The sequence below is a fragment of the Sminthopsis crassicaudata genome, chromosome 6 (assembly GCF_048593235.1).
Source record: "Sminthopsis crassicaudata isolate SCR6 chromosome 6, ASM4859323v1, whole genome shotgun sequence".
In the NCBI taxonomy this organism is placed as follows: Eukaryota; Metazoa; Chordata; class Mammalia; order Dasyuromorphia; family Dasyuridae; genus Sminthopsis; species Sminthopsis crassicaudata.
In genome coordinates this window covers 17,209,518-17,237,376 of record NC_133622.1, presented here as the reverse complement: position 1 = coordinate 17,237,376, position 27,859 = coordinate 17,209,518, and the positions used below count along the sequence as shown (strand labels likewise).

Here is a 27,859-nt window from a genome sequence, read left to right as displayed (position 1 = left end):
ACTCAGGAGATTTCAAGAACAGGATCGGTAACCATTTGGAGAAAGGGAATGAACTGGATAAGTGTCTTTAGGCCTCTGCAGCCCTAATTGTGTGGGAAATGTTATGAAAATTAAATGTTGAAGCTTTTATGGTACTTCCTGATTCTCATTAGACTCTTCTCATTTCTTTTTGTTAATTAAACATTTTATTAGAAGCATAATATTAGACATGAATTACAGTTACTGAATAATTATTTACATTTTAATTGACTTCAGTTCTTTAAGTATCATACACTTATGTTAGGTTCTTACTAAGTGCTAAGTCGGTACTTGACAATTCTCTAGTTCTAGTCTAGTTTAGTTTTTCTAAATCCCCTTCAGGATTTTCTTTTCTTTCCATGTCCCAGTTAGACATCGTTGATTTCTTATACTGAAAGGCCTAATCCTGAATTTGGAATCCAGTTGGATTTGAATCATGGCAGAGCCCCTTAAATGTTTACAAGCCAATTCAGAATGCCTCTTCCTCTTTTTCCCTTTCTTGCCCCTCCTCTCATCCTCCCCGATATATTTTCAATATCTGATTGAGCTTCATGTATCAGATTGCTTCCTGTCTCAGGGAGGGAGGAGGGAAAGGGAAGGAAAGATAAAATTGGAATTCAAAACTTAAAAAACAAGCAAACAATGAACGTTAAAAATTGTTTTCACCTGTAAAAGGGGAGGGGGGAGACAATATTAATTTAAAATCTATCTGGTTAAACTTCCTAGTTACCTATTCTGGTTTTCTGCAGAAAATAGTATTTTTTTTTCTTTTTCTTTTCTTTTCAAGCTAAACAAATATAGAGATCAATCTTAGATAGATACCCCAAGATCCTCTCTGTCTCTGGTGTTTCTAGGGACCCCATTTTCAGAAAGCATCTGGTCAAGAAACTGACAGTCCCAAATTGCAGGTTTGCTTGCTCTCATGTGATCTTAAAAGAGCTTCTTAAATACTCTTTGGACTCAGTTTAATATCTGTGAAACATTCATATTGTCTTGTCCACAAAAGTGAGATAGGGCAAGTTCTCCAGGGAACGTTTGAATGATGCTTGAGAATGAAGAACTCAGACAAAAAATTTGAATCTGAGGTTCATAAGCTTCCGATTGTAGCTGATAGTCTGGAGAAGTCAGTCATTAAACCCTTCATAGAGCAACAGCCCCTTAGTGGGTAGGTGAAAATGAGCTCAGAGTTAAACCAGGTTAAAAACGTGATCAAGTCTTTAGATTCACATGTATTTGTGTCCCTCGGAGCTTGGCTCTTTCTTGTTAATTTTCAGTAATTCTTTCAGATTCTTTGATTTAATTATCCTGATGGCTAGGTAAAGGACACCCTAATGGACCTACCTCATCTAAAGAGAGTAGCCTAGGCACTCGGTGAATTGGCCACAAAGGGCTAATCTTCTTTCTGTTGTGGCAGAAAAGTTGACAGTTACATTGGGGAAGAGGATGGCCGTCCTGATGAAATTGCAACTCCCCACCAGTTAGCCCGATTCATGGCCATTAGAAGAAGAGTCCAAAGAGCTTCTGTTAAGTAGCTTCCACCTGCAAGGCACGAGGCCATTTGGGGGGATTCCAGTCCTCCTGCACCCAGGTGTCCTTTGGTATTGTGAAGGTGAAGCAATGAGCATTTCCTGGAGAGAAAACTGCAGAGGGCCAGAAAGGAGAAAGGCGAGGACACGGATAGGAAACAAGTGATGGAAAAAGTCACCCATGGAGGCTGCTCCGTGTTCTCTGAGTGGAGTGGAAAAGTCTTAACAATGGACCCGATTCTCATCATTTGGAAATCATTGATATGTATTCCTAATAAAAAGTAGGGAGACAGTCAGACCTATCCCAAGAATAAAAAAAAAAAAAAGGTTCATTTGTCCAGCCATTTCCAGGCGGCTGTGCTCACCACCCCCTGGGCTTTATGCTGCATGTGACAGACACAGTCCTTGTTTTCCTCCTTTGCCTTCTAGTTCTACTCAGAGGGTCTCGCCCACCTCCTCTCCTAAAGTCCCACTTGGTGTTTCCCGCTGCGAGAGGAGCCATGTGCAGCCCAGGGTCACCCCAGGGACCCACCATTATTTCTGTCACCATAAATCCATTCTGCTTCCTTTGCCCTGGTCCTTAGTTCCCATGGAACTCTTAGCTTCTGCCTGTATGATGATAAGAATATTGCATGGATAGAAACCTGGATCTGAAGTAAGAAAACTCTGGCCTCAGACACATTCTAGCTGGGTGGCCTGGTAGGTCACTTAATTTCTGTTTGCCTCAGTTTCCTCATTTGTACAATGGGGATAATGACAGCATCTACCTCCCGGGGCCATTGTCAGGATCGAATGAGATAATGATTGCAAAGAAACTGCTTTTTCCCACAACAGCTCTACAAGACAGACAGTCTAACTGTTTTACTGATGAGGAAGCTGAGGAATTAAATGATTTTCCCATAGTTACACAGCTGTCACCAGAGCCAGAATTTGAATTAGAGTTCCTGATTCCTCCAACTTTTTGTCTGCTTGGTTTCTAAGCAGCCTGACTCACATTTAATTTGCATCTACCTTGACCTTCATGTCACCTTCCTAGATTCAGACTCTGCTTTTTGCTTGATTTTTCAATCCTTGCCTGTTGATGGAGACAGTGGACTCTGCTCTATCTGACCTTTAATACCTTCTTTCAGCTTTTGTTTCATCCTTTCCGGCCCTAGCTCTTCACCCAGACTAGGACCCACCATTCCAAACGACGGTTTTATTATTGTTGATGTTGTCGTTATTAACATTATTGCTGTTGTTGACCTCCGTGCTATAAAATCAGGCAATTTCACTTTTACTGGTAATGAAACAGAACAGAGAAAGGATGTGTCCCAGAGTCACCCATCGTGATTTTTAGAACAAATGATTTCTTAACTAGTGCTCCATCTGCTGGTTCCCATTGCCCTTGGAGAGAGCAAGAGGAGACGTGGGGTGTTCGGGACACGTGGGAATGAACCTCAACGAGTCCAGAAAGTGACTTAGGTTTCTTGTTTTAAGTCCTATAACAACACAATGTCTGCTCGGTGACCTCCATCTATCTTCTTTTTCCAGTTTCCGAGAGGATTTCTATTATAACGACACAGAAGGCTACTTCATTCTCGGAGGCAGCAGGTATGCCCCTGGCATTGAAGGATTCTTTGGCCCCATGAAATACTATCGTCTCAGCGTGATGGAGACCGAACAGGTAGGTCTGGAGGCCGGATGACAGATTAATGGTCACTCACCACTAATATAACACGGGAACATGTGAGGCAATGTAAACAAGAGATTTACTGGAGACAAATTGAGTAATAATTCTGTAACCAAGCATGATTAATTTTGAGGGTTTCAGCAAGTGTGATAATGGATTTCTGTCAAGATTTGGTTCATTTAATACTCATAAAATGGAAATAATTTACTTTCTGTGTTTTAATAACTACTAACTTAATGATGGAGCAGAGTTTTAGCAGGATGCAGCATACCCACTGATTAAACTAATGAAAGGAACCTAAGCTGTTTGTGAGGTATCTCTTAAGGTATCAGGAAGAGATGCTTTAGCAGAAGTTCCTTTAAAAAAAAAACGCAGGCAGCTCCTGACTTAAGAATGGGTTGTTTTAAAAGTACATTTGCAAGGCAGTTGTGGAGAGTTTGAAACATATCTTTCCACAGAGAAAAATTTATAAGTGTATCTATAGGGTTGTGTGTATTAAAATGTACATTATAAATATACACATGTAGATAAACACACACATGTATTTATGTATGATATATATTGCATATATACATCCACAAAAATAAATAATCAAATAAATGGAAAGAGTAAGGAGCAGAATTATAGGAAAATCATAAAAATTATACTGTATATTTTAGTAAAATAGTCAAGCAAATTAAATCAAACCTATACTACATATATATATATATATATATATATATATATATATATATATATATATATATATATATATATATAATACGTACAATAATATGTACACAGAAATACATATAATGACTAGGTTCCCAAACCAAATCAGAAAATACTAACTTATAATATGCCTGAAATATAATATTAATAGTACTCTAGGAACTGGCTGCCATATGTAACAATATTTGCATGGGAAATTCGGTTCAGAGTTACAATTCCAGATGCTAGGAATACCTTCTCCCCTATTGTAACTTGGGAGGGGGATCATGTGCGATTCTTCTCCACTTTGGCAGTGAAAACAAACTCTTAGCTCTTCTCTACACTGAGGAATAGGAGCCCCAGCTTATTAGGTATTGAGAGGGACGGGTGAGGAAGGGTAGAAGATGGGATGCTGGGAAAACCTTGGGTCAGAGCTTCTGTAGTTTTCCTTAGGGACACTTCTCGTTTTGTCCATTGTCTTTTTCCTTTTTATTAATATTTTTAAAAAATTATAAACCTAGACAAGAGAAACATCATGGCACGGTGAGAAAGGTGTCTCAATGGAAAGTAACTTGGAGTTGGAAGACTAAAGTTCAACTTCTAGGAAACCTGAGCAGATCATTAAAGCTTTGAGTGCCCCAGGCAACAATAAAGATGTATCGCTGACCTGTGCCCATAGAGGGAAATGTCGTGCTAGAATTTGATTTCGCACCAGTGAAATCTCCAATTTGGACCATCAACAAAAATAAAGAATCAAATAAATATAGAGTAAGGAACAGAATCGTAGGGAAATCATAAAAATTATACTATTCATTTTAATAAAATAGTTAAGCAAATTAAAACAAACCAAATGTGTTTAATTTGTGTCCCCTTCCCAATTCATCCATACTTCCATTATCTTTGGTTTCTTTTTCGCATTTTTATGTAACTGTTGCCTGTATGTGCTGTTTTGGTTCTATTGCTCTCGCTTTGATATTCTCCTTGTGAGCCTTTCCATATTCCGATAGGCTCCATATTTATCTTTTTTTTATGATGCTATAATATTCTGTTGCATTAATATACCATCATTTATTTATCCATTTTTCAATCCAAATATAGAGTTGTTTTTAGGGGGTTGTTTTTTTTTTTTTTTCTTTGAGGCTTTTTCTTGCTGTTACAAATAAAACAGATGTTTCCATACAGGAGAATCTTTTTTGTTCTTTTCCTGAAACCCTTTGGATAAGGCCATAGCAATAAAATGACCGGATCAAAGGGGATAGTGAGTTTTGCTAGCTAACATGTGGCATGCTGTCCTGTCCGGTTTTTTCTCCACTCCTTTCTTTCTTTTCCACGGACTCCAGAGACTGATCATAATTTCCTCTTCAGTGTCACCATCTAGTCATCCCTGATCCATTGTAGAACAGAACAAAATCTCACAGCTTCTTCCTTACACCAATGAGCAACTGTCCCCTTTGAGGTTTTCCCCAGGGATTTTCCTGTTTCTATCAATGGCCTGGCCACTCACCTACTCATCCGTACTCTAAGTCCCTCTGTTAACTTTTGCCCTTTTTTCACCTTCTACCTCTAATCAAACCTGAAACATTATTGATTCTACATACATGATTTCCCTTGAATCTCTCTTCATTTCTGTCTCCACCCTAGTATGTGCCTTTATGATCACCCACTTGGATATTTTCATAGATCTCTGTTCCCACTTGGAATATTTTGATAGATTTCTCCATCTTCCTGCTTCCATTTTCTTCTTCCCTTCAGTACCGTTTTGTATCACTAGTCTTTCTTCTGCATGTGTCTAGTCACTCATCTGCCCCAAACGGGTCAGTACCTCTCTTGTGCTTTGCCAAATAAAGTCCAGACTCTTTGCCTTGGCACGAATGGCTTTCCACTGTATTCCACCAAACCAATCTTTCCAACTTTACAAATCGATCAGTCAACAAGCACTTATTAAAAATTTAGTATTTGCCGAGTACTGTGTTCACACTAGTCTCTGCCGCTGATTCTAAGCTTTAGTCAAACCGGGTTACTTATCATTCCCTGTACACATCTATGTTTTCCCACTTCATGCTTTGTTTAGACTCTTCCCTGTCCATATGCCCTTCTCTCTCTCCCCCTCCCAGTCTACGCCGGCTGAAATTTTACTATTATAGCTCAAATGCCCTTTCACGAGAACTTCCTTGATGTTCCCCAGTCGGAAATTAATCTCTCCTTCCTTGGATCTCATGGAGAACTTTTGCATTTATCATGTTTTATTTGATATTCTTTGTCTGTGTCTGCTTTGCTTCTCTTTGTATTTTCCCCAGCACTTGGGATAGAGATTTCTGTGGGTGATCATGTGTGACTTTTTGCATGTAGAAGATATTTAATAAATGTTTGATGAATCAAATTGGATTTCTAGAAAGGAAAGGGAGGGGGGGAAGACTATGGTTTTTTAAAAAGGCTCCTTCCTATCCTTCCCTTTCCCCTTTTCCTTTTTCACTAAATTTTTTTTAGAGAAAGACAAAGGTACACTTATAGCTGATGGTTAATGGCAGTTTTTTGAATGTGCATAGGACCAAAGTAATATCTATTTACATTTCAGCAGCCCACTGCAACCCAATGGGCCTCCTGAGCATTACATCATAGAAGCTGGCTCGCTCTCACGCTAGCTCTGAGACTTGGGAAGGAATAGGCAGGGAGCAAAGAACCCCCGTTTCTTACCTTCTCACAGGTCCTGCACTAGACTCCATGCTTGTCTGGAGTAGCAACTCAGATGAGAATCAGAAACTGCCTGGGGGGGAAAGGGAAGAAGCCCACCAGGGGGTCTGAAGCATTGAGGGTGGGAGAAAGGGAAGGATGGGAAATCCCAAATAGAAGCTGCTGGGAAAAAATTATGTCTTCCTATGTCCACCCAGACGATCATCTGTCCGTGAAATAAGCATCTTGCCTACCAAATAAAGTCAGACTTTTTACCTTGGCATTCAAGGCTCTCTGTAAGAGATATCAGTAAATTAGGTGTATGTAATTGGGAGAGTTTCTGTAAGCTGGCACCTAGATGGGTTCGGGAGTAACCTACAGAGTAATAAAGTCCCTTATGGAGAAGCCATCTCAACAGCTGATGAGTTTTTAAATTTCGGGACTGTAGAAATTCGCCATCATGTGTACCATGGCCAGTGCAACATTATGCTCATGTGGAACATAATCTCCCATAAAGAAATGCCATTTAACTGGCCCAACTATCTGGACTGTGGTTTAATAGCTCTAACTCCTGCCTACAGCTAGGTGGGACGGGAGGAACATATACTATTGCAGATGAAATGCTGGAGCGTAGAGTTCCTGAGTTCAAATTCTAACTCTGGTATTCACTCATTTATGACCGTGTGCAGGTTTCTTAATCTCTGAGCCCTCATGGTCTTATGTGTAATAACAATAATAATAATAATAGCTGACATTTGTTTCACACTTTAAGGTTTGCACAGAGCTTTATGTATCATCTCATTTAATTTTTACGACAGCCCTGTGAGATAGGGCCGATGATTATCATGTCCATTTTATATATGAGAAAACAGAGGCTAAAGGGGGCTGAGGGAGGCTGAGTAGCTCACCCAGAGTTAGTGCAGCATGCTAATTAAGTGGCTGAGACTGCCTTTGTCTCCTGTGCTCTGTCCACTGCCCCACCTACAGTTGCTGTAAGGATCAGATGGTATAGAGTGCATTGCAAACTTAAAGGGACTCCATGTCATCTTAGTCATTCTTACTATACATGGGGGAGTCCTAGCTCTACAGCCTTCCATCATTGTGATTTTCTTTCTCTAGTTCCAGGAAGGAAGACAAGAAGCCTTTTTAAATTCTTGAAATTGAATTCTATTTGAAGAAATTTGTGATTTTTTAATAAAAAAAACAAATTACAATTAAATTGTACAGATGTCTTGACAGTCCCTTGATAGGAAAATCTTTTTCCAGTGCTTCTTTTACAGTTAATTTTGCAGGAGGGTGACTGGCACCCTGAAATTTAGGTCTCAAACAAATAACAGAAAAATAAGGCCCCTAACGGTGGGAGAGAGCTTAGGCTGAGAGAGGAGGAGGGAAAGGACAGTGACTGATTTTGCACATTGGCTAAAACTGAAAACCTCCAGTAACAGGTTCATTTTTGGAAGAGGTGTTTAACATGCTTATCTCTGTTGGATTATTCGCTGTCTAGGGAGGGGGCCAGGAGGAAGGGAGGGAGAAAAAAATTGGGAACATAAGATTTTGCAAGGGAATGTTGAAAACTATTCTTGTATGTATTTTGAAAGTAAAAAATGATTATCAAATTAAAAAAATAAAAAAGAGGAACTGGAAAAAAAAAAAACAAAGAAGAAAAGATGCTCGAGAGAGTGCTCTTTGGGATCTCCGAGGCCTTAAGGCATTGGTGCTCAATCTTTGGATTTGCTTTTTTTTTTTTTTAGATCTTCAATCCACTCTTTGAAAAACAACTTGCTGATCAGATTGAGTTATACTATGAAAGGTGTGCTGAGGTTAAAGAGATCGTGTCTCTATATGCAAACATCATACGGCAAGGGGATGACAATCCGAGAATGTGTGAGTATTCAGCGGTGGGACCTTACTTTTAAACACTATGCTCTGGGGGCAGCTAGGTGGCACAGTGGATAGAGCACCAGCCCTGAATTCCGGAGCACCTGAGTTCAAATCTGATCTCAGACATTTCCTAGCTGTGTGACCCTGGGCAAGTCACTTAACCCCAGCCTCAGGGAAAAAAATAAAAATAAATAAACACTATGCTCTTATGCTTTCTTCCATATTGAAACTCAATTAATTCAAACTCATTAAGAATTGCAAGCATGACTTGATATAAGTTTTTTTTTAATGGTTTCCAAAATCTGGAGATGGATACTTAGCAAAATTTAGCAAAGAAATATAGAAAAGTAAAAGCTAAGAAGAGCAGAAAACTGTTCCATGATTTTGACCATACGAAATCTGAAACAGTTTTAAACCACTATATTGTTTTATTCCCAACTAGATGAGCTAGTTTAGATAATAAGGATTCATTGGAGAAAAAGAATAATTACTAGATATTTTTCCTTCATTTTGACATTTTGACCTAAGACCATTAAGAACTGTGTATTATTTGCCTTTACCAATGCTATGTTATGAGTTTGTTTTTATGGACTTTTGCTTTTGTTGTGTTTTTTTGTTTGTTTGTTTGTTTTTAATTCTTGAAATTGCATTCTATTTGAAGAAGTTTGTGATTCTGTTGTTTTTTTTTTTAATAACTTTTTATTGTCAGAACATATGCTTGGGTAATTTTTTTACAACATTATCACTTGCACACAAGAAGTTTGTGATTGTTAATAGAAAGAACAAATTGCAATTAAAGATCTCTCAACAACTATTCAGCAAGAAATTGATTTCATTATATTTCTAGACCATAGCCATCATATTCCCTTCCTCCAATCTTCTCGGTTTCTTTTTGAGAGCATCATTTTTTATTCAACCAGGTTTGCTCTCTGAAAGTCATCCTCAGATCCTTCCCTTCCCTTGAACAACCATAACTCATCAGTTGTTGTCTTATTCCTTCTGCGTGCAAGTGAGTTGGGTTTAAGTGAGGGAGGACTGTGCAAGGTCACCTGCCTCACTTTTTTCCTCCAGAGCCATCTGGGTCCAGTGGCAAGACATAGATCTGGATGACATGACTTCAGCTCCCTGATGTTATGTTCCTCTTTGAGAACAAAGGGCAAAAAAACAACATCTTATCCATTCTACTTACCTGTCTCCTATATCTATCTTCTCTCCCCTCATGAAGTCACCAGTCTGTCATCATCTCTTGTGTAGACTGTTACAACAAATTCCTAATTGGGCTTCAATCCTCCACACAGCACCCATAATACTGTTCTTAAAGCACAATCTGACCATGTCACTCAGGCTAAAGAAACTCCAAAGGCTTTTAATGAACTTGAGGATAAAGTAAAAACTTTTCAGTTTGGTAGAGAAAGCCCAACTCCAGCCAGTTCTCTCAGGCCCATTGTATACTACCAACTCCCTTCTCAGTTCCAAATGCTATTCCCCAACCCAGCACTCTTTATTTCTGATTTTTTGCCTTTGCACAGTCAGTGCCCCTTGGACAGAACGTACTCCCTCTGTACCTCAACGAGAAGCCCTTGCTTTCTTTAAGGCTCAGTTCGTCCTATTGCCAATGAGAAGCCATCCCTGAATTTCTTGAAATGCTCACATCCTCCCTGCCCATATTATCCTGTATCTACTTTTCTGAATATTGGATATCCACATTGCCACCATCTCCTAGCTCCCATGTGTTTGCTCTTTAGGACAGCTATGTTCCTTTTTGTCTTTGTATTTCCGATGTCTTGTATTTTTGCCTCCTACTTTAGAGACTGACTGGATTGGATTAGATTAGATTGGATTGAATTGGATTGGATTGAATTGGATAATCAATAGTCCCTCTAGTGTTCTAGCTAGAAGGCCAGAGATCGCTAACTACTTTCAGTGCCTTATGCAGTGATGCTAGGATTAGTCACATGCATTTCTTCTGGAACAGGAAATTCCTAGGGGATATTTGCTGTTAGCTGCAGTAAATTACATATTCATTCCTGCCCACACAGCTCCCCATATACCCTGCAGCTGAACTCCTCAATCGCCGTCAGATTGAGGGGCAAATTTTGCACATATGCCAGTCAGATGAGTTTTGCATCAAATGTTCCAAGTTGGAGATCAGAGATGGGTTATAGGAGTGTGAAAAGGCAATACTTTGGGAAATTCAGTTCAGGGAGAGGTTATATGAATCCCAGACTGCCCCTCTCACAACAAAATAAGCCAAAAATACGATACTGTCAAAAGAGGATAAGGAAGAAATGTGTGCAGGTTGTAAAATATAATCTCAGGGAATGGATTCTGTGGGTCAGGGCCTCCCTTTGTCATCGGGTCTGCTCCATGCAGAGACTTCTCAAGGTGGAGTATCTACACATCAGACTTCTCTGATTACCTCCCTCTGAGGAGTCCGCCTTCCTCAAGCTCCTCTTGCTCTGCTCCTCAGAGCTGTAGACCAGGGAGTTACCCTGTCCGTCCTAGAGGGGACCAGCTGTTCATTTTGCAAAACCACTTAACAGTCATCACTAGCTCTGGCTTCCTTCCCCCCGGCTTGCCTCCAGAGATGTGACCCAGTGACGAGGGAGGGGCACCCTTTCCAATTCTTTTCTCCTCAGTCAATCACCAGCAGTTTACATGAGCTCAGCCCCCTTTCTCCCTCTTCCTTCCAGCTCCCAGGTTTTATTTCAAGTTTGTCTTGGCAGGGAAGGGGCTCAGAGAGGGGAGAATTTCCTATTTCAGCACACATATATGAAACAGGAAGGCAGATTAGGGTGATGAAAAGAGCACTTGCTTTGGATTCAGAAGGCCTCCTTCAAATCCCGGCTCCATGACGCCGGCCAAATCACTCACCTCTCTGAGCAACACTTGCCTCTGTTATAAATTGGGGAAATTCAATTCAGGAAAAGGTTACAAGAATCATCTATGAATAGATGAAGCCGGTTTGTTCCTGCTCCCTCTCTGCTACGAAGTTGTTGTGGGGATCAGTGAGATAATGTCTGTCACCACAAATAGTTTCCCCACAAATAACCTTTTGAAGTGACCTATTATTATAACTTCTTATGTTTCTCATTTTTTTTCTAGGTAACCACAAAAACTACTATTTAGACCTTAACGGTAGATATGGAAAACTGTCAACATGCCGGGCCCTTCCTTGGGGAAAAGAGCTGAAGGACAGATACCTAAATTTGTTCCAGATTTTGCAGGAAAAGGATTTCTCATCGGGTAATTGAGTCTTTGTCTTGGCTTTTTGAAACTGCTTTGGAAAGCTCCCATTTAGGGGTATTTCAGTGTGTTCTCTTTGCTGGCTTAAGTTTCTAAGTGTTTCCTTGAACTAGATATCCTTGGGTATTTCAGAATTAAATTCTTTCCACGTATACACTAAATCTGAGGGTGATACTATACATGTCTATCTATCTGTATGTATGTGTATATGGATACATATATGTATGTATGTATATATCTCCATTACTCAAAGCTGGACCCTTAATTTGGAAATCATAAATTGTAATTTAAGTCCTTCCCAACCCAGAAATCTTTAAAGTTGTTTTCTATAGGCTGTTGTCCTCTCCATAGGTATCCGCTGACTTGATTTTATGTATTAAGTAGATAGTTATAACTATCACTAGAAAGGAAAGAGGTTTGGTGGTCATCAAGTATCCAGAGGGATGAAGGAATAAGCAAAGATTAATCTGAAGAAAAGAAGGCAAAGAAAAATGTGAAAGTTATTATCAAATCAAGAAGCAGCATAGTTCAGTGGGAAAGAGTGCTGGATTTGGAGTCAGAGACCCAGCTCAGCCATTTTTAACTCCCGTACCTTAGGCAACTGACCTCAGTTTACCAGTCTGTAAAATAAGACGGATTGGACTAGCTGACGAGGTAGGAGGAGGGGTCTTGTTGTTCTGTGTTGCTCCCAAAGCCAAAGCTCGGTAGATGTTATTGGGAGACTTTTCAGACATAAGAAAGGCTGTCTTAACAACCAAAAGTGTCCAAAGGTATGATGGGATGCAAAACTTTTGTTAGGATGGATGGGTACTCATCTGTTGCAGATCTCAAAGAAGGGGGTCAGTCCTGCCCTGGATGGGACATCGGGCTAAATGGACTAGGGTTTCTCTCAGGTTCTGTAATTAGGTTTCTGACCGTATTTAAATAAGACTGTATTTCTTACAAAAGGTTCAAAAAGAAAGCATTATATTTTCTACTCTTTCAAAAACCTTAATATCATTTTTTAAAAAAACTAAGCAAGTGATACTAATTGGCATCCTTTCATGTTTCATTTTCCACTTGAGAAAGACTTCTTTTAATCTAAATTTAAATTTTTGTCCAAGTGTCAGGAGCTCTGACATCATTATTTTGCCAGTGCCTGAGGTCTGACAACTAAAGATGAGTGTAAACTGGGATTGTTGGCTCTTTTAAGAGACTCCTATGTATGTGAACATCAAAAATAGATAGCATTTGCTCCCGACTCGCCGATCCCTGCGCATCGGGAGCCCTTTAACATCCGGCCTTGCATCCTTCGGAATGAGAGGTGTGGAGAAACTGGGACTTGTCATGTCACTTCTCCTTCAGGCCTCTTCTGGCATTAGCTCTGCTTAGCTCCCTGCTAAGGAGCAGCCCACTAGGTGCTGCTCGAAATGCTAGATCTCCCTTTCCTCCGGCAAGCCTCGCTTCCCCCGGCACACACAGACCTATATTCCTTCCTAGTCGTTCTCCTGGGGCAGAAGAGCGGGCCAGAGGAGAAGCACGGGGGGCTGTCCTGCCGGCAGCCCCTCTCCTTTCCAAAACAGAAAATGAAACCTTTTTCCGAGACGGGTTATACCTGACCCAGGGCATTCTATTGGCTTGAGTCAGAGCCCTCCCATTAGCACAGAGAGAGAGGCTGGAATGAGCTATATGCTGAGTTATGTAACCAGAAGGAATAAATGGCATGTAAATCTCATTTTATAGTTTCTAATAAATAAATTTAGGTTTTAAAGTATTTTTACCCCGGTTTCCTGTGGAAAGAACAGAAATCAAATCCGTGTGACGGGGTGCCAGTCCCCTCCCTTCCTCCTGACCTCAATCTGTCCTAAGTACCTAGCACAGCTTCCCAATCTCACTAGGTAAAATTGATCATTGGCTGGCCGGGGCTGAGGAGACATTGTGTTGGGCTGCTCTCCTAATCCTTTCCTTGTTTGGAATTCATGTACTTCGTGTCATCAGCTTCCATGAACACCTTTCAGCTTACAGAGAGTCTTTGTTTAGTCAGTCAACGGGCATTTATTATTTACTCTGGGCCAGGTACCGTGCAGAACACCGGAAAAAGCAGTCCCTTTTCTAAGGAGCTCGCATTCTAAGGAGGAGGGAGACAAATGGTGGAGAAGTGGGTCCCTACAATCCCTGTGCAGCTGGGTATAAAAAAGCATGTGAGGATTCTGGCGTCTCTGTCCCATTTGGAACTCGTCTTAGGAAGGAAGAATCTTAGAAAGAATCTAATCCAAGGAGTTCTTGCTTTACCCCAGTTGTTGGGAGCCTACCATGTGCCAGGCACTCCATTAAGCACTAGAGATACAGGGGGAAAAACGATACTTCCTGACCTCAAGGAGCTTACAATCCAATCAGGAAGGCCTGCAGAGAAAGGGAAGCCAGAAAGATGGGGGAGAGGAAGAACCTCAGAAGGGACCCAAGCCGGAACATCTTGTTCTGTGATGATCCGATCTAGCAGAACTGCAGATGGAAAGTGGAACGTGCGCTGGAAAGTCCAAACCCTGCCGTCTGTAAAGGAAAACTTGGGGGAGAACTTGATGTTCCAATCTCGGCCCACCAATCTTTGATAGAGAGAATAAAGCGAAAGCTTAAATTGAGTGATGAGGGATTTGGGCTAGACATAAAGCAAACCTCCCTGGAGGTAACGTTGGAATTGCTGAATGGATCGCCACAGGAATTGGGGAAGTCATTGCCAAGGGCAGAGCGAGGAGCAAAGAGAGGTGGAAGTCACAAAGAACAAACTTAGATTTGACTCAGGGTTCTTTCATGACGGCTGCCTCAGAGAGGACTGAGCTGGCGGCTGTCACATCAGGGCTCCCCGGGGCGGGAAGGACTCAAAGAAAAGCTTGAAAGCCACTTGTTAGCCACTTTGTGGGGCAGATTCTTGTTGAGGTTCGGGCTGGGCTGCAGGAGCTATTAAGTGGCTTCCAACAAAGAGATTCTGGGGTTCTCTGAAGTCTTAGGAAGCAAGAGAAGCTTGTTGGGCACAGCCCTGCTTTTAGGACATAGAGCCTATGATTTCCTAGCTACTTATATGTGTAGATATACTCTGTGTGTGTGTGTGTGTGTGTGTGTGTGTGTGTACACACACACACATATATATATATATATATATATATATATATATATATATATATATATATATATATATATATATATATATATATTACCTGTGGGTGTGTATATAGGTTTACAATTTAATCAATACTTATTATGCACTTACTTTGCTTAAGGCACCATGGTAAGCCCTGGGGATACAAAAACAAACAAATGACAGACTTTACCTCTTCAGAAGCTTACTGCCTAATGGGGAGACAACATGCAAACAAATATGTATGGAGCATAAACAGGAAATATTTAAAAGAGAAAGTGTACTTGAATTAAGAGGGGTTAGGGAAGCTTCTGAATATATTTATATTCCCATATACAGTTAGAAAATCATAGGCCCTGTTATCTAAAAGCAGAGAGTGTGTGTGTGTGTGTGTGTGTGTGAATTAGTATCATGGCACTGGAGTTAGAATATGGACTGTATCCTAAGCCAATCACTTAACCTTTCAGGGCCCTACTTGATGTATAATAGATTTACAGGTTGTAGAAAAGGTCACAATCTACACTGGCAGAGAGTCCCATCTTCCCAGAGTTCTGTGTACTGATAAAATCCCAGGCCCGGTCGTTAGGCTGTATCTTTACCACGCAGACAGTATTTCTGCCGGCACATCTCCTATTGTGTCTCCTCAGCACTGTCTGATACTTTAGATCGTTTGACTTAATTTTAAATAAATTAACCTCACCCTTGAAATGACAGATAGGAAAAATCAAGGACCTGGGCAAGTCAGGAGGCTTCCGGTTTTTGGTGTTATTCAGTCCTGTGTGATTCTGGGACTCTGCGGACTGCACCGTCCATGGAGTTTCCTTGGCAAGGATGTGAGGGTGGTTTGCTGTGTCCTTCTCCAGGGGATTAAGGCGAACAGATTAAGTAACTTGCCCAAAAGCCCACAGGGTTTGAATTTGAGGCTGAATTTGAGCTCGGCTCCTCCTGACTTCAAGCCTGGCTCTCTCACAGCTGCTCCTGGGCAAACAGGATAAGTGACTTGGTCAGGATTACATAGCTGGTTAGTGCCTGAGACTGGATTTGAACTCTGACTCTAGACTAAAATCTACCACCTCCTAATTGTACCACAACTCAGGGAGCTTCCTGCCCCTCTAGAAATGTCCCTCCCTCCAGGGTCAGGCCATTGTGATTGGTCAGCCTGGAAGTCCAGTTCCTCATCAGATTCCCTTCAAAACTAGCTCATCAATATTTAGCAGACTGAACCTTCTCTAATGAGCTTTTAATTTAAATGCTCATAAATGGGAGTCCCATAATCATAGCCAAAATGACATAGAACTCTCCTACTTCTTTCCTTCTCTCCCCTGGCCTGTATTTAAAATTTAGGAGTGCAGTTTGGGAGCACCATGAGACTTTGCCTGTGCCTGCCGTGCCAGGAAATGGGCCTAAGGCTAAGGCTGGCCGGAGTGGATCAGAGCAAGGAGGCCCCTGAGTCAGGCAAGCCCAGCACAGAGCAGAGATTTAGTCAAGGAAAGGGTCTGGGCTAGAGCAAACAAAAGTCCTGGGTCCGGGGTGGCGGAGTCCAGCGCGTGGTGGGGCGGGGAAGGCGGCTCAGATGGCTTCCAGTGCGTGAGCTTTCTCTCTGCTCCCCTTATTGTCTCTCAGGACCCTAAAGGGCTTCCTGGAGTGTCCAGGTGTTTGGGAGGACTAGCCCCTCTGCCAAGCCCCTTCCAGGGCTGCTCCTCCACTTTTGGTGTCCGCAGGCTTCCCTACCTGTGGCTCCCAAAGGCTGTGGCGTGTGCAGAAGGCACAAAAGCTGGCAAACTTTCCCAGCAGGTTCGCCAAACTGGGTTAGGGTAACCAGTGGGCCCCAAAGCTGCTGGGGAGTTAGGGCGGTGTCTTTCCCATGCATGAAATGGGTGGATGAGAACAGTTTGTTTTGGACATTAAAGATGTCAAGGTCACCTAGGTCCTAGGCCGGCACCGGCCACCTCGATTTTTGTCTCACTGCCGGACTTGGTTAACTCAGAAGAGCCAATGACTTTGTGCAATTGTACCTTGCTTAGATCTAAATCAGAGGCAAGTCAAGATGTTTCCCCGTGATGTCATTGGTCCTTCTGGGAAATGAAGGATCCACAGGCACATACTGTTGTCGGAGCGGCGTCCAAGGCCTTCAGGGAGATCCCGTCCTGGGCCGAGCCGGGGGCAGAGGTCAACCTCCCATACCAAGGCCGCTTTGTCCCCCGCAAGGGCATTCTTTCTTTGGAAGCTTTTCAATTTGAATGCTTCCTCTTGGAGAATACGTACAATCCACAACAGTCTTGGAAACTGCCAGTTCTGGATTGATTCACAGGGTGATAATAAAACCATTGGCTGGGGCTTCACAGCCCAGTGCTCATTACTTACCCCAGAGTACAGATGACAAATCATCCTCCTCGACTTTGATTTTCTAGCGTTTGATTTTGTCCAGCAGACCCATATGGGCACAACCCATCCCTTTGATGGTTAAATGACACTTGCATTTGCACTTTCTTAAAATAAAAGAACCAAGCCATCTGCGTTACTCGCAGTGCCCTTTTGGAAGCTTGAACTAAAAACAATTTTCCTCTCTCTGTTCCCGACACACAATGAGCTGGGTTTCCCGTTCCTGAGTCCTGACTCTGGCTCAGTCTGCAGTTCTGTGATCCGGAGGCAAGGAGCTAATTGTTCTCTTGCTCGGCTTCCTCCTCTTCAAAGGGAGAAAGTGTCCGTGCGCTCCCTGGTGGGACTGCTGGGAGAGGGAGCCCACCCGGGACGCCCGACCACTCCGCAGCCGTCCAGGGTTAAGTCCCGACGGCCGCTTGGTCTGTTTTCTGCGCTTCTGATTTGGGGGGAGAAAGAACACGGCTCCTTTTAAGTTCCTTCCCTCGCCCATTAATCTCCAGAAACGAGGCGTGTTTTTTAGTTACAGCCCAGCTAGAGAAAGTGCATATGTTAAAGCAGATGGACGAAATTAACAGTTTCATTAAATTGATTTTAAAATTGTCAGTTTCACGATGACACCAAAGCAATCATGGCGTTGGTTTTGTGCCATGATTGGAAATTCAGACTTCAAAGAATGTGTGAAACTAGCAGTTTTGTCTTGGAATTAAAATTTTTAAATTGCCTTCCCTCTCGCTGCTGAATGCTTAGTTCTTTCACAGCAAAGACTGATTCATGCATGCGTTTAAGTTCGGAATTTTAATTATTTAAAAGAAATTCCAAAAAAAAATCTTTTAAAAAACAGATGACTTCCGAGTGTGTGAGATTTCGAGACCTAGAAGCTCAAGTCTTAGGAGTAATTCTCCTGCCCCGGCCCTCATTGTCTGTCCCTTGCTAACGACTGCACGGAGCACCAATTTTTGGAGTTACGGGCCAGGGGCCGGGGGAGTCATATTCTAGTGAATTTTATTTCCCCTTCGTGGAATCGCAGATTCTGAGAACCATGAGGGGCTGTCGTCTACGCCAGCGTGAAGCCATCCCCACTCTAACAACCTCACCACGTTCAGCCTCCCCTTTACAACTCCCATCTTCTCAAGCAGCCAGGCTCTGAGCGTTAGTTGGGAAGCTTTCCTTGATGGGCCTCCCGCTCCTGCTCCTGTCCTTCCCTCTGAGCCCACAGAACACGATAATTCACACACCAGCCCTTCAGTCTCCCCGCTTTTCTTCAGGCTCAACAGGCCCTAAACTGCAGTCTTTGGGGCTTTAAGCCAAACTGATGGTTTTAGTCAGGTTTTTGGCCACACAGGTGAGGTACGGGCAAACGATATCTTGACATCTTAATGTTTAAAAATCCTTTGCTGTGAATACCCATCGGGAAGTCCCTGAGAAGGACATATATATTTAAAAGCAAATCTAGGAATAAGTTGGGATGGGATTATTTTTAAAACTTCACTTGAGTGGTACAATTTCTACTGAGTAGAGATAAGAAGATTAGAAATGAGATTCTTAATTGCTGTGTGTTCCAATGGATCCTTGTTTCTCTGAGGTCCATGTTCCTGTAGTGATGGAGCCTATCCGTGCCATCTCTTCCAGGATGATCTTTACCCATGACTTCCTACAGTTTCAGCACAAGCAATCTGCCTAATGTGTGTGTGTGAGGGTCCTCCTCCCTTTCTCCTGACATAATGAGGACACCAGTGAGACACTGGGCTTTCTACTCGCCATCCCTTGTTGACTCTGCAAGATTAATTCATCTTTTCTCTTGTAGATTTTCCTAGACATTTTTTACTCTTGTTCTTCATTGCCCCTCATTTCTTCCATGTTGCAGGATTCTCACACCCAGCATATGATGCTCTCTGGATCGTGCTAGGCAAAAATCCAGATCTGCGTCCCAAACCTTGGAGTCACTCTCTCATTGCCCAAAAGCTCTTGATTCATGGTGGTGGCTGACTCTTCTAATAGAACAGGACCGTCATATTTTCTTCCCCACTTCAACTGGCGAGGTGGAGAGAGCCAAACACTTCACTCTTCATGACTCAGTGGCTTGAATTGATTGAGGGAAAGTAGCTTTAAGACCATAACCCACCTCCGTTCTGTTTATATTTTCAACCACATCTTCCCAAATGACTTTTGCTATTTTCTGTATTGATTCCTCAGTAGTTGGGTGGAAAATCTAAAATAAAATCATGAAAATATATTTTGGACTTCATAGGAAAATTCCTGTTGAGTATCACGGTTTTCAAGAAGATAAGAAAGAGCTTAAACTAGTTGAAAATAGCTCTGGAAAAGTGAATCATGTGTGGGGTTTAACACTCAGAAGGAGTTTTTATAATACAGCGCCTGGCACGGGGCCTGCCTGCACACAGTAGGCTCTCGATAAATACACGAATGAGTGAATAATAAAGAATAGACTAGAGAATTAGGAGATGGTGGTAACTGGAATGGCGGAAGCCTAAAGCCATCAAGTCTTGCCCAAGTGCTAATAAATTTATAGGTTCACAGGAAGCCTTTGGAAGATGATATGTAGCTTAAGGAATCTGAATAATCAGTTCCTGGCTCACAGCGGTGTTTTTAAAGGAAACTGGCTACTTATGTCTTATATATGGCCGTGCCCGGGAAGGAATTGGAAGCAAAGGGGATGAGAAAGCATCCAGTACAAAGGGGTGGGGCAAGAGAACTGGGGGACTCGTACAACTTTTTCAGAAAAACCGAGGAAATGTTAGAAGGAAAAAATTACCTTTTTGAAGAAAATCTAACAGAAGTAACCTCTCTAAGAGTTTCAGTGGTCCTGATTTGCTGGTGAGTCACACTGAATAAATTGCTCTCCGGGGGGGATCTTTTCAGCTATATATGGCGAATCAGTTTTCCCAGGGCACCAGACTAGGAAGAAGTCATTTGCAAAATGACGTCTTAGCATCCCAGAAGAGTTTAATTTACCTCCCCTGAGGGTGGTTTACCTTGACTCACTGTAGGATCAGTCATAACAATAACTCAGATAATTTAATTGGCTCTCTCCCCCTCTTTCCAGAATCCTGGCCACCTCACGGTAATTAATTTTGTGTACCCTGAATTATGTTATTTCCAGTGCCAGGAAGCCAAAATGATTCAGTGCTGGAAGTTGGTGGGAGGATATTTGAGAAGGCTGTAAAGAGACTCTCCGGCATTGACGGTCTACATCAAATTAGCTCCATTATTCCCTCCCTGATGGATTCCAGCTGCTGTGGATACCATAAAGCATCCTACTTCCTTGCAGTCTTTTATGAAACGGGACTAAATGTGCCTATAGATCACCTACAGGTAGAGTATTTCATGGATTTTGCTGGTATCACTAACCCTCTTTACATTTTTTCCTTTTAGCAGTAATTTTAAAAAATTGTCGAAGAGGTTGGGGAGGTGGAATAGTTGATGTCCATCTTGGCTGGTAGAAGCGGCCGTTTCTAACTCCCCGGGGGGCTCTGAAACTCCTTAGGTAGAAGGGGAAAAGCCGATGGATGAGGTGACGCCATTATGCTGGAGCCAGCGCCTGAACGTTTGACTAAAGGAGGAAGAGATATCTCTTCTGGAAATGCAGCCTTAGGCAAAGAGCTGGTCTTCATCATCCAGAGAAGCGCTCCTACCACATCGTACAACAACGGGAGCATTTAGGAGCAGATTGTTTCTTTTCTTTAATTATTATTATTATTATAGCTTTTTATTTACCAGATATATGCATGGGTAATTTTTCATCACTGACCCTTGCAAAGCCTTCTGTGCCAAATGTTCCCCTCCTTCCCCCACCCCCTTCCCTAGATGGCAGGCAGTCCAATACATGTTAAATATGTTAAAGTATATATAATATTAAATCCAATATCTATATACATATTGATACTGTTATCTTGCTGCACAAGAAAAATGAGATCAAGAAGAAAAAAAAAACTGAGAAAGAAAAGAAAATACAAGCGAGCAGTGTTGTGGTCCACACTCATTTCCCATAGTTCTCTCTCCAGCAGATTATTTCTTGAAAGAAATTCTCAGTCCCCTCCCTCCCAAGCCAGATTTTGATAAATGCTTGATTTTGGTCACTTTAGTCTCATTTATCCTCCTGGTCCTCTAGGTAGGGAGAACAATGTGGGCCTCTGGTCATCTCCACAGCTGCCCTCCCCTCGGGAAGGGATGACCGTGCCGGAGAGTTTAAAAGGAAACTGAGCAAAGTGACTATGCAGCTCAAGCTGATGTTTTGTATTCAGTTTTCATAAACGCTCTGAAATGTTGCCCCATCTGCATATTGTCTTCTGATTTCCATAATTTGTTGATTATCCTTGATCCCTGGGTTACCGTTGAGCACAGACCAGGGCTTGCCTCCCTGCTTGGGCAAAGGCACTGGCCCTTTTTTCCATGCCTTGTCGGTGGTCCTTATGAGTTTTGTTTGGGGTTCCGTCCCTAATGTTGTGGAGAATCTTGGGGGAAGCCCCGGAAAGGGCAGAGTAGGGTGTGGAACCTGGGTTCTAGCTTGGAGTGCGCCACAAACTGACAAGATGATTTCTGAGACAAGTCTTTTTAGTCCTTTGTACAGGAAATCTGGCCCTGCTAACTTAAGGCAAATGACGTCAGCCCTGAGGGGTTCTGAGAAGAGAAGGCTGAGGAGGAAGTTAACAGACACTGCTTAGGATGGTTCCAGATCTAAGGGCCTGGTATAATGTGGTCTAGAACGCTAGATAGAGGGCCGGCGTGGGATCTGAGCTGAGCAACTCCTCGCGGCTTCCCCTGGAGAAGCCTCCCTGGCAAGCGAGGGACTCCATGGTTGTTATTCTCATGGTCCTCTTGTCCATTTTGTTTTAAACAGGGCATGCTGTATAGCCTGGTTGGGGCCCAGGGGAGCGAGAGATTGTCTGCGATGAATCTTGGGTACAAACACTACCAGGGCTTTGATGAGTATCCTCTGGACTGGGAGCTGTCCTACGCCTACTACAGCAACATCGCCACCAAGACCCCCCTGGATCAGCACACTCTGCAAGGAGATCAGGTACAGAGTTAACGAGCAGGGACGATTTACTGTGCGCCGTCCACACAGGCTGGGAGAGGAGCCACCTCAAGTGCCGGCATCTGTTGCGGATTTATTCCCAAATTCCTAGAGAATGCATCTCACTAAATGAAAGGAGAGCTTGTTAAAGGCGTCCCTCAGATCCCAATTCTCTGGTATCCAGAATGAAAGTAAGAACTGTTCCTGTCTGTCTGTGAGACAGGCATAGAAGAAGGAAGGACGGTATTTGAAGAGAGGGACTCATCCCTTAATTTGTTATAATGATGAAGGCCCCACCCCCACCCCCTGCCCCTGCCCAGTCCCCAGTGCAAAAAGGAAACAGCTCTAATTCCAGATACCATAATGAAACAAGGCTGAGGGCCCGAGTGGACCCCAGATGGCGGGTGTGGATGGCATAAAGAGAGCAGTAGCAAAAATAAAATATAAAAGAGTGATGGCAATAGTTGGCTAAGTGAGGAACAAGAGGTCGATGTCAGTTATAAGAACCCCCAACAACTCCAGACCCAGGTCTGGGTGCATCGTTAGTTCTGGTCCAATATAGTGGGAACCCTGGATTTAGAGGGAGTAGATCTAGCCTGGATGCCTACTAAGAGCAGAAGCATTAACCTATATGAGGTCTGGTTTCCTCATCTGATGAATAGAATGAAGGATCATTGAATTATCTATTTGATAGTTGTTTTTTTTTTTTTGGTAAGAAAAATACTTTGTAAACTATAAAATATTATGGAAAGGTGAAAGGTTACTATTAATTATTATTATTATTATTACCCTCCATCCGTGTTTCTCCTACTTGACAGGTTTTTGTGAGAAAAATACTTGGTAAATTAGAAAATATTGTGGAAAGGTGAGAGGTTATTATTAATTACTATTGTATAATTAGCATTATTATCCATCCATGTTTCTCCAGAAATTGCAAAATTTATAGCAGGGAATCCCATATCTCTAAAAAAAGTTGATTGAGGAGGACAGACCTGGGCCACAATAAAAAAATGTATACTACGTGAGTGGAAATGGGGGTTCACATTGAGATCTTGTGTCTCCTGGATGGAGGGCGGAGTTCAAGCCCCCCTTCCCAGCCCTCCTGGCTAGGACCTGAGGCAGCCCTTAATGCCTCTGGCTCCCCACCTCCTCCCCCCAAATCCCCAGGCCAGCTGCTAAGATTATCAGTTGTAGATCTAGGTTAATCTGTTTTGATAGAGACATTTTCTCCTATGAAATCACAGTTCCTGTGGGAAAAAAAAAATCAATACTAGCTCAAGTTCTCAGGACTTTACCCGGAAGAAAGCTGGGAAGTGATGAAGGAATCAGTGGGTGACCGGAGTCAGTGTGAAGAATTTTGTTCACTAATTTTTTTTTCCAGATAGTTAATAGTGATCCTGGATGTAAATGGAAAATTAATTTTACTGATGAAATCTACACACTCCGACCCATCTCCCCGGTGGAGGACACTCAGAAACTAGCCAAGGCCGATCCGCCGGTCACTTTATGGTCACTGCAGGAACTGGGCCACTTTGTACCCTCTTAGCCGGATGCGTGTGCCCGCTGGGGATCTGGCTCATTACCCTGACCTCGCTACAGTGCAGGCTGGCTCCTCGACCGCACGCAGCAGTCCTTGCACGTGGCTGGCGTCCCCACTTACGGTGGTCTAGGAACAGAACCCAGCCATCCTCATGGTTGTGACATACGTGACGCCCACAAGACTGTGACACTTGTTAAACTGTCCCTTTAGGATAAGGGTGTCCAGTGATTATTTCATCCTTTGGATTGATATTTCCAGCACTTAGTAGGTGTTTAATAAATGCTTGTTAGCTGATAAAGTCAGAGCTAGGGATAGAGTTTCCTACTGAAAAATGAATTGTGATACTTCTGAGAGGAAGCCTATTTATTTAGATGTGTCTCCCTTCCTCCTCCCCCCATGTGGTCAGAGCCAGGAAAGATGAAATGAGATGTTCTTCCTCCTAGATAGAAAATAACACGACTGTACCTGCAAATTAAATAGTCAGGAAGGCCGGATCAGAACTCAGGCTTCCTTCAGAATATCTAATGAATGGCTTCTTGAGAAGTTAAGTAGAAGTAATACATTAATTTAAATGTCCCCTTGTTGAAAATCTATTAATTCATCAGTGGCACCCAGAAAATTAACACGCTGTATGGTTAACAAAGGAAGTGTCGGTTAAAAAAAAAAAAAAAAAGAATCAGGAAGAGGTAGCGGTTTTTCGCTATTTTCCTTAATTTATGAGTTATCATCTGCTTAATTTTCCAGTAATCTCTAACTTAACTGTAAACGCTAACAGTCATCATCTCACTTCAGAGCTCTTTTTTATGACTAAGTAGGACGCCATTCTAGCTTTAAGAGAAACATAAACAGCAACATTTATGTGGCTTGATTTTTTTCCCCCGGGGCCATTATGTTATTATTTTTTAAATTCCCATCATCCCGGCATTAGTGCTTAGAAACATTACTTCCTGTCTAGATTTGGCCAAATCGGGTGCGTCCCTAATATACAAAGTGATAGGATGTGAGAGGGTGCTTGGGGTGAGAGAGGTAAGTCCATTCAGAAGCTATTGTTCTTCTGGAAAGTAATTATCATGCTTGTGTGACGGCTTGAGTTAAAACCTTGATGTTTTACTGGGCCACAACTGGCATTTAATATTCAGCAGTAAATACCCAAAGCATCCGACCCACTTTATGCACCGGCTAAATTACACCCCATGTTTCATTTTATAATGACGTCCAGTGCTTTCTGAAACCTGAGTATTTTCCACTCTGCTCTTGTCATTAAAGAGACTCTTTGCCCATCCCTTTAAAATATCTCGAATGTTAAATTTTAAGAAATAACTTGGGGATGTGAAGGGGGCAGGGTGGGATCTCACGCCGCTGCCTAATGGGAGCCAAAGACCTCAGCTGATTTATACACCGTATTAGAGGAGGCTGGCATTAGTGGGCGTTTAAAGGCCGGGTTATGAAATTGCTCTTCCCTCTCACTGCGAGCGGTTCTTAGTTCCCGGGCCTGCCGGCCGACCCATTAAGTTTTATAACTCGAGAGAAGGCAGATGCGTCCACGACCTGTGCGAGCCCCACTGGAAGCGGCGACTTCCCAGCTGCACAGAATCCTCCCTCCATCCTTGCTTTTCTTCTCCCGTCGGCACTGCCCATTTCTTTCACGAGACACAAGGGATGGCAAAGCTATTTGCGCCGAGTGGTCCTGCTGAGCCGGTAGCCAGAACCTAGTGGGAACCAGCCCGGCTCTGCTGGAGGAGGTTAAAGGTACAGCCGCTGGGCTGGCCAACTCTGAGCTGGCGCCCGGTGCCAGCCGACTTCTTATCCAGGCGTGGATCTTTTGCTGGTAGGTTCAGGGTCTGGCTTCCCTCCAAGGCCCCTTTCCTGGCCAGAGCTGAAGAGGATTCTTTGTAAATACTTTCCCTTCTTCACTTAACGTCAGTGTTAATTAGCACTAATTACTGTCCCCTGGGCACGCAGCCCTGATTTGGGGGAGTTCCACTCATATTAGTGGGCAAAGGAGGTGACTACTGCCAGGGTAGGGTTTCAAGGGCACTGAGAAAGACTCACGTCCCTGAGCCTTCCCTTGGTTATCAGTTACCTGGCTGCAGGTTTAGATTAAAGCTTTGATCCCTGAAAAATTGAAAATCTCTGTGGGAGAGAGGATGTTCGAAGCTGCTCTCCATCACCAAGGAAGGATCCGAGAGCCAGGGTAGGAAGGGGGAGCCTGGGAGGTGCTGGACACCCATGGCAGCCTGAGCCCCCCCAAGGCAGAGTTCGTGGGTTTGCTGATTCTAGCTCTAGTCCAGGGGACACTGGGGGACATCGTTTCACCTCTGAGGGCCTCGTTTTGCTCGTCTGTAAATGAGGAGTTCAGAATGGTGATCTCTGGGATCCCTCCCTTCTCTAAGTCTCTGACGCCCTTCGGTACACGGGGGTCCTAGCTCAGGACCCTTCACTTTTAATTTAGTCTTTGTCCTTAAAAGTGCTGAGAGAACCCAGAAGGGACATGTGAGATCATAAAGCCCCAGAGGGCACAAACGGGTTCTTGGGGGCGACGTTCGGTGGTCCCCCTCCAGTGGCAGAGTCCCTGCGGCAGGCTTCCATTTCCTAGCCTCGCTTGTTGAAACAGGCAGATTCTAAGGGGACAAAGAACTGGGGCTGTCCCCTGAAGGCCCGAGGTCTCATGTTCGTGGGAGCCCTGAGCAGACACCGGCCAGTGAGCTTCCCGGGGAATCGCCTTGTACGCCTGTCTCCACGGAAGCTCCACTGTAAGGTGGCTGGCAGGGACTGAGAGTGGACCTTTGTCCCAGCTCACCCCATGCAGCTTCAGTGCCTGCCACGGCCCCGATGCTCTGTTACAGCCCTGCCTCGGGCCCCTGATGTCCTCCTCCGCTTTACAGGATCCTCCCTCCACATGTCAACATCTGGAAAACAGAGGCCGCCGCGGCGTACAGAGAACTCCAGAGCAGGCTCACTGATGCCAGGTGTCTTTATTAACCCTCATTAAGAGAGTGTCAAAAGGGAAATCAAAGCCATTCTCAATGCTGTCTGGGGCCTCCTTCCCAAATTAGGGCTGGATCCAATATCTCTGGTTGTTCCACCACCTGCTTGGGAAATGAACAGGTCTGGGCAGCCGCCAGATGGGAATCACTCTCGGAGAGCAATCCCTGCTTCATTTTAGGTGTCATTATGTGGACGGGACCCCTCCCCCAACTTATCAGAACCTCTGTATCTTAACTGTTTTGTTCACTTATTAAAAAACAAAAATCACCCCTCCAAAAAGCGCTAACATTTGCCTCCATTGAAGGTATTCGAGACTTTCTAAAATAAGGGTGTTGGACTAAAAGCAGTGCTTCTTAAACCCTTTGCACTGGTGACTCCTTTATGTCCAAGAAATTTTACATAACCCTGAGTGCATAAATAGGTCTATAAATCAAATATCTCCTGATAATAAATCATAATTTCACAGCCCCATCCTCAGTGATGTGAATAAAGTGGCAGCCCACAGTTTAAGAAGCTTTGGACTAGTAATCTCCAAGGCCCCAGATCCCCCTGATATTCTATGGTTTGGCTCACGTTGTAGGCTTACGTGGAAACAATAAGGCTGAAGGACGACGAGATGCTAAAGGTCCAGACGAAAGAAGATGGCGACGTCTTTATGTGGCTGAAACATGAAGCAACAAGAGGCAACGCAGCTGCCCAGGTAAGGATGGGGGCCACCATCCATCTTGCAGTGGTTTTAAATGTTCCACGGGTTGCATGTAATGTGGGAAAGTGAGGAAGGACCAGAGGAGGAGGACGGGGAATCTTCCCGCAAGAAGGAAGCAGAGAGTAAGTGTAGGGTCGGAAACTTAGAAGAGCATGGCTGTGCTCTCCCTTCACTTTATCCATGAAGAAATGATCTAGATATGTCAAGTGATTGGCCCAAGTGCACCGGCTACGCTCTGGCAGAGCTGGGATCACAAATGTAGAAACGGAGGGAAGGTCATAGGGGAGGACTTAAGGAAAGATCTTACTGCTTCCTAGGGCACTTTTACGTACTCAGTGCTTGTGTCAGGGGATCTGCCTCTGTTTCTTCATGACTCGGGAAAGCAGTCCAGTT

The 27,859-nt window shown here is 43.3% G+C and overlaps 1 protein-coding gene across 1 annotated transcript in view; it reads left to right on the top strand.

Moving 5' to 3' along the window:
* Positions 1 to 27,859, top strand: part of SEL1L3 (SEL1L family member 3) — a 110,014-nt gene that overhangs the window by 39,823 nt on the left and 42,332 nt on the right. The window contains exons 7-12 of the mRNA XM_074275633.1: positions 3,078 to 3,210; positions 8,328 to 8,460; positions 11,563 to 11,703; positions 20,319 to 20,530; positions 22,056 to 22,235; positions 27,341 to 27,460. Of these exons, the coding sequence (XP_074131734.1) occupies positions 3,078 to 3,210; positions 8,328 to 8,460; positions 11,563 to 11,703; positions 20,319 to 20,530; positions 22,056 to 22,235; positions 27,341 to 27,460 (919 nt within the window). The remainder of the gene's footprint in view (positions 1 to 3,077; positions 3,211 to 8,327; positions 8,461 to 11,562; positions 11,704 to 20,318; positions 20,531 to 22,055; positions 22,236 to 27,340; positions 27,461 to 27,859) is intronic.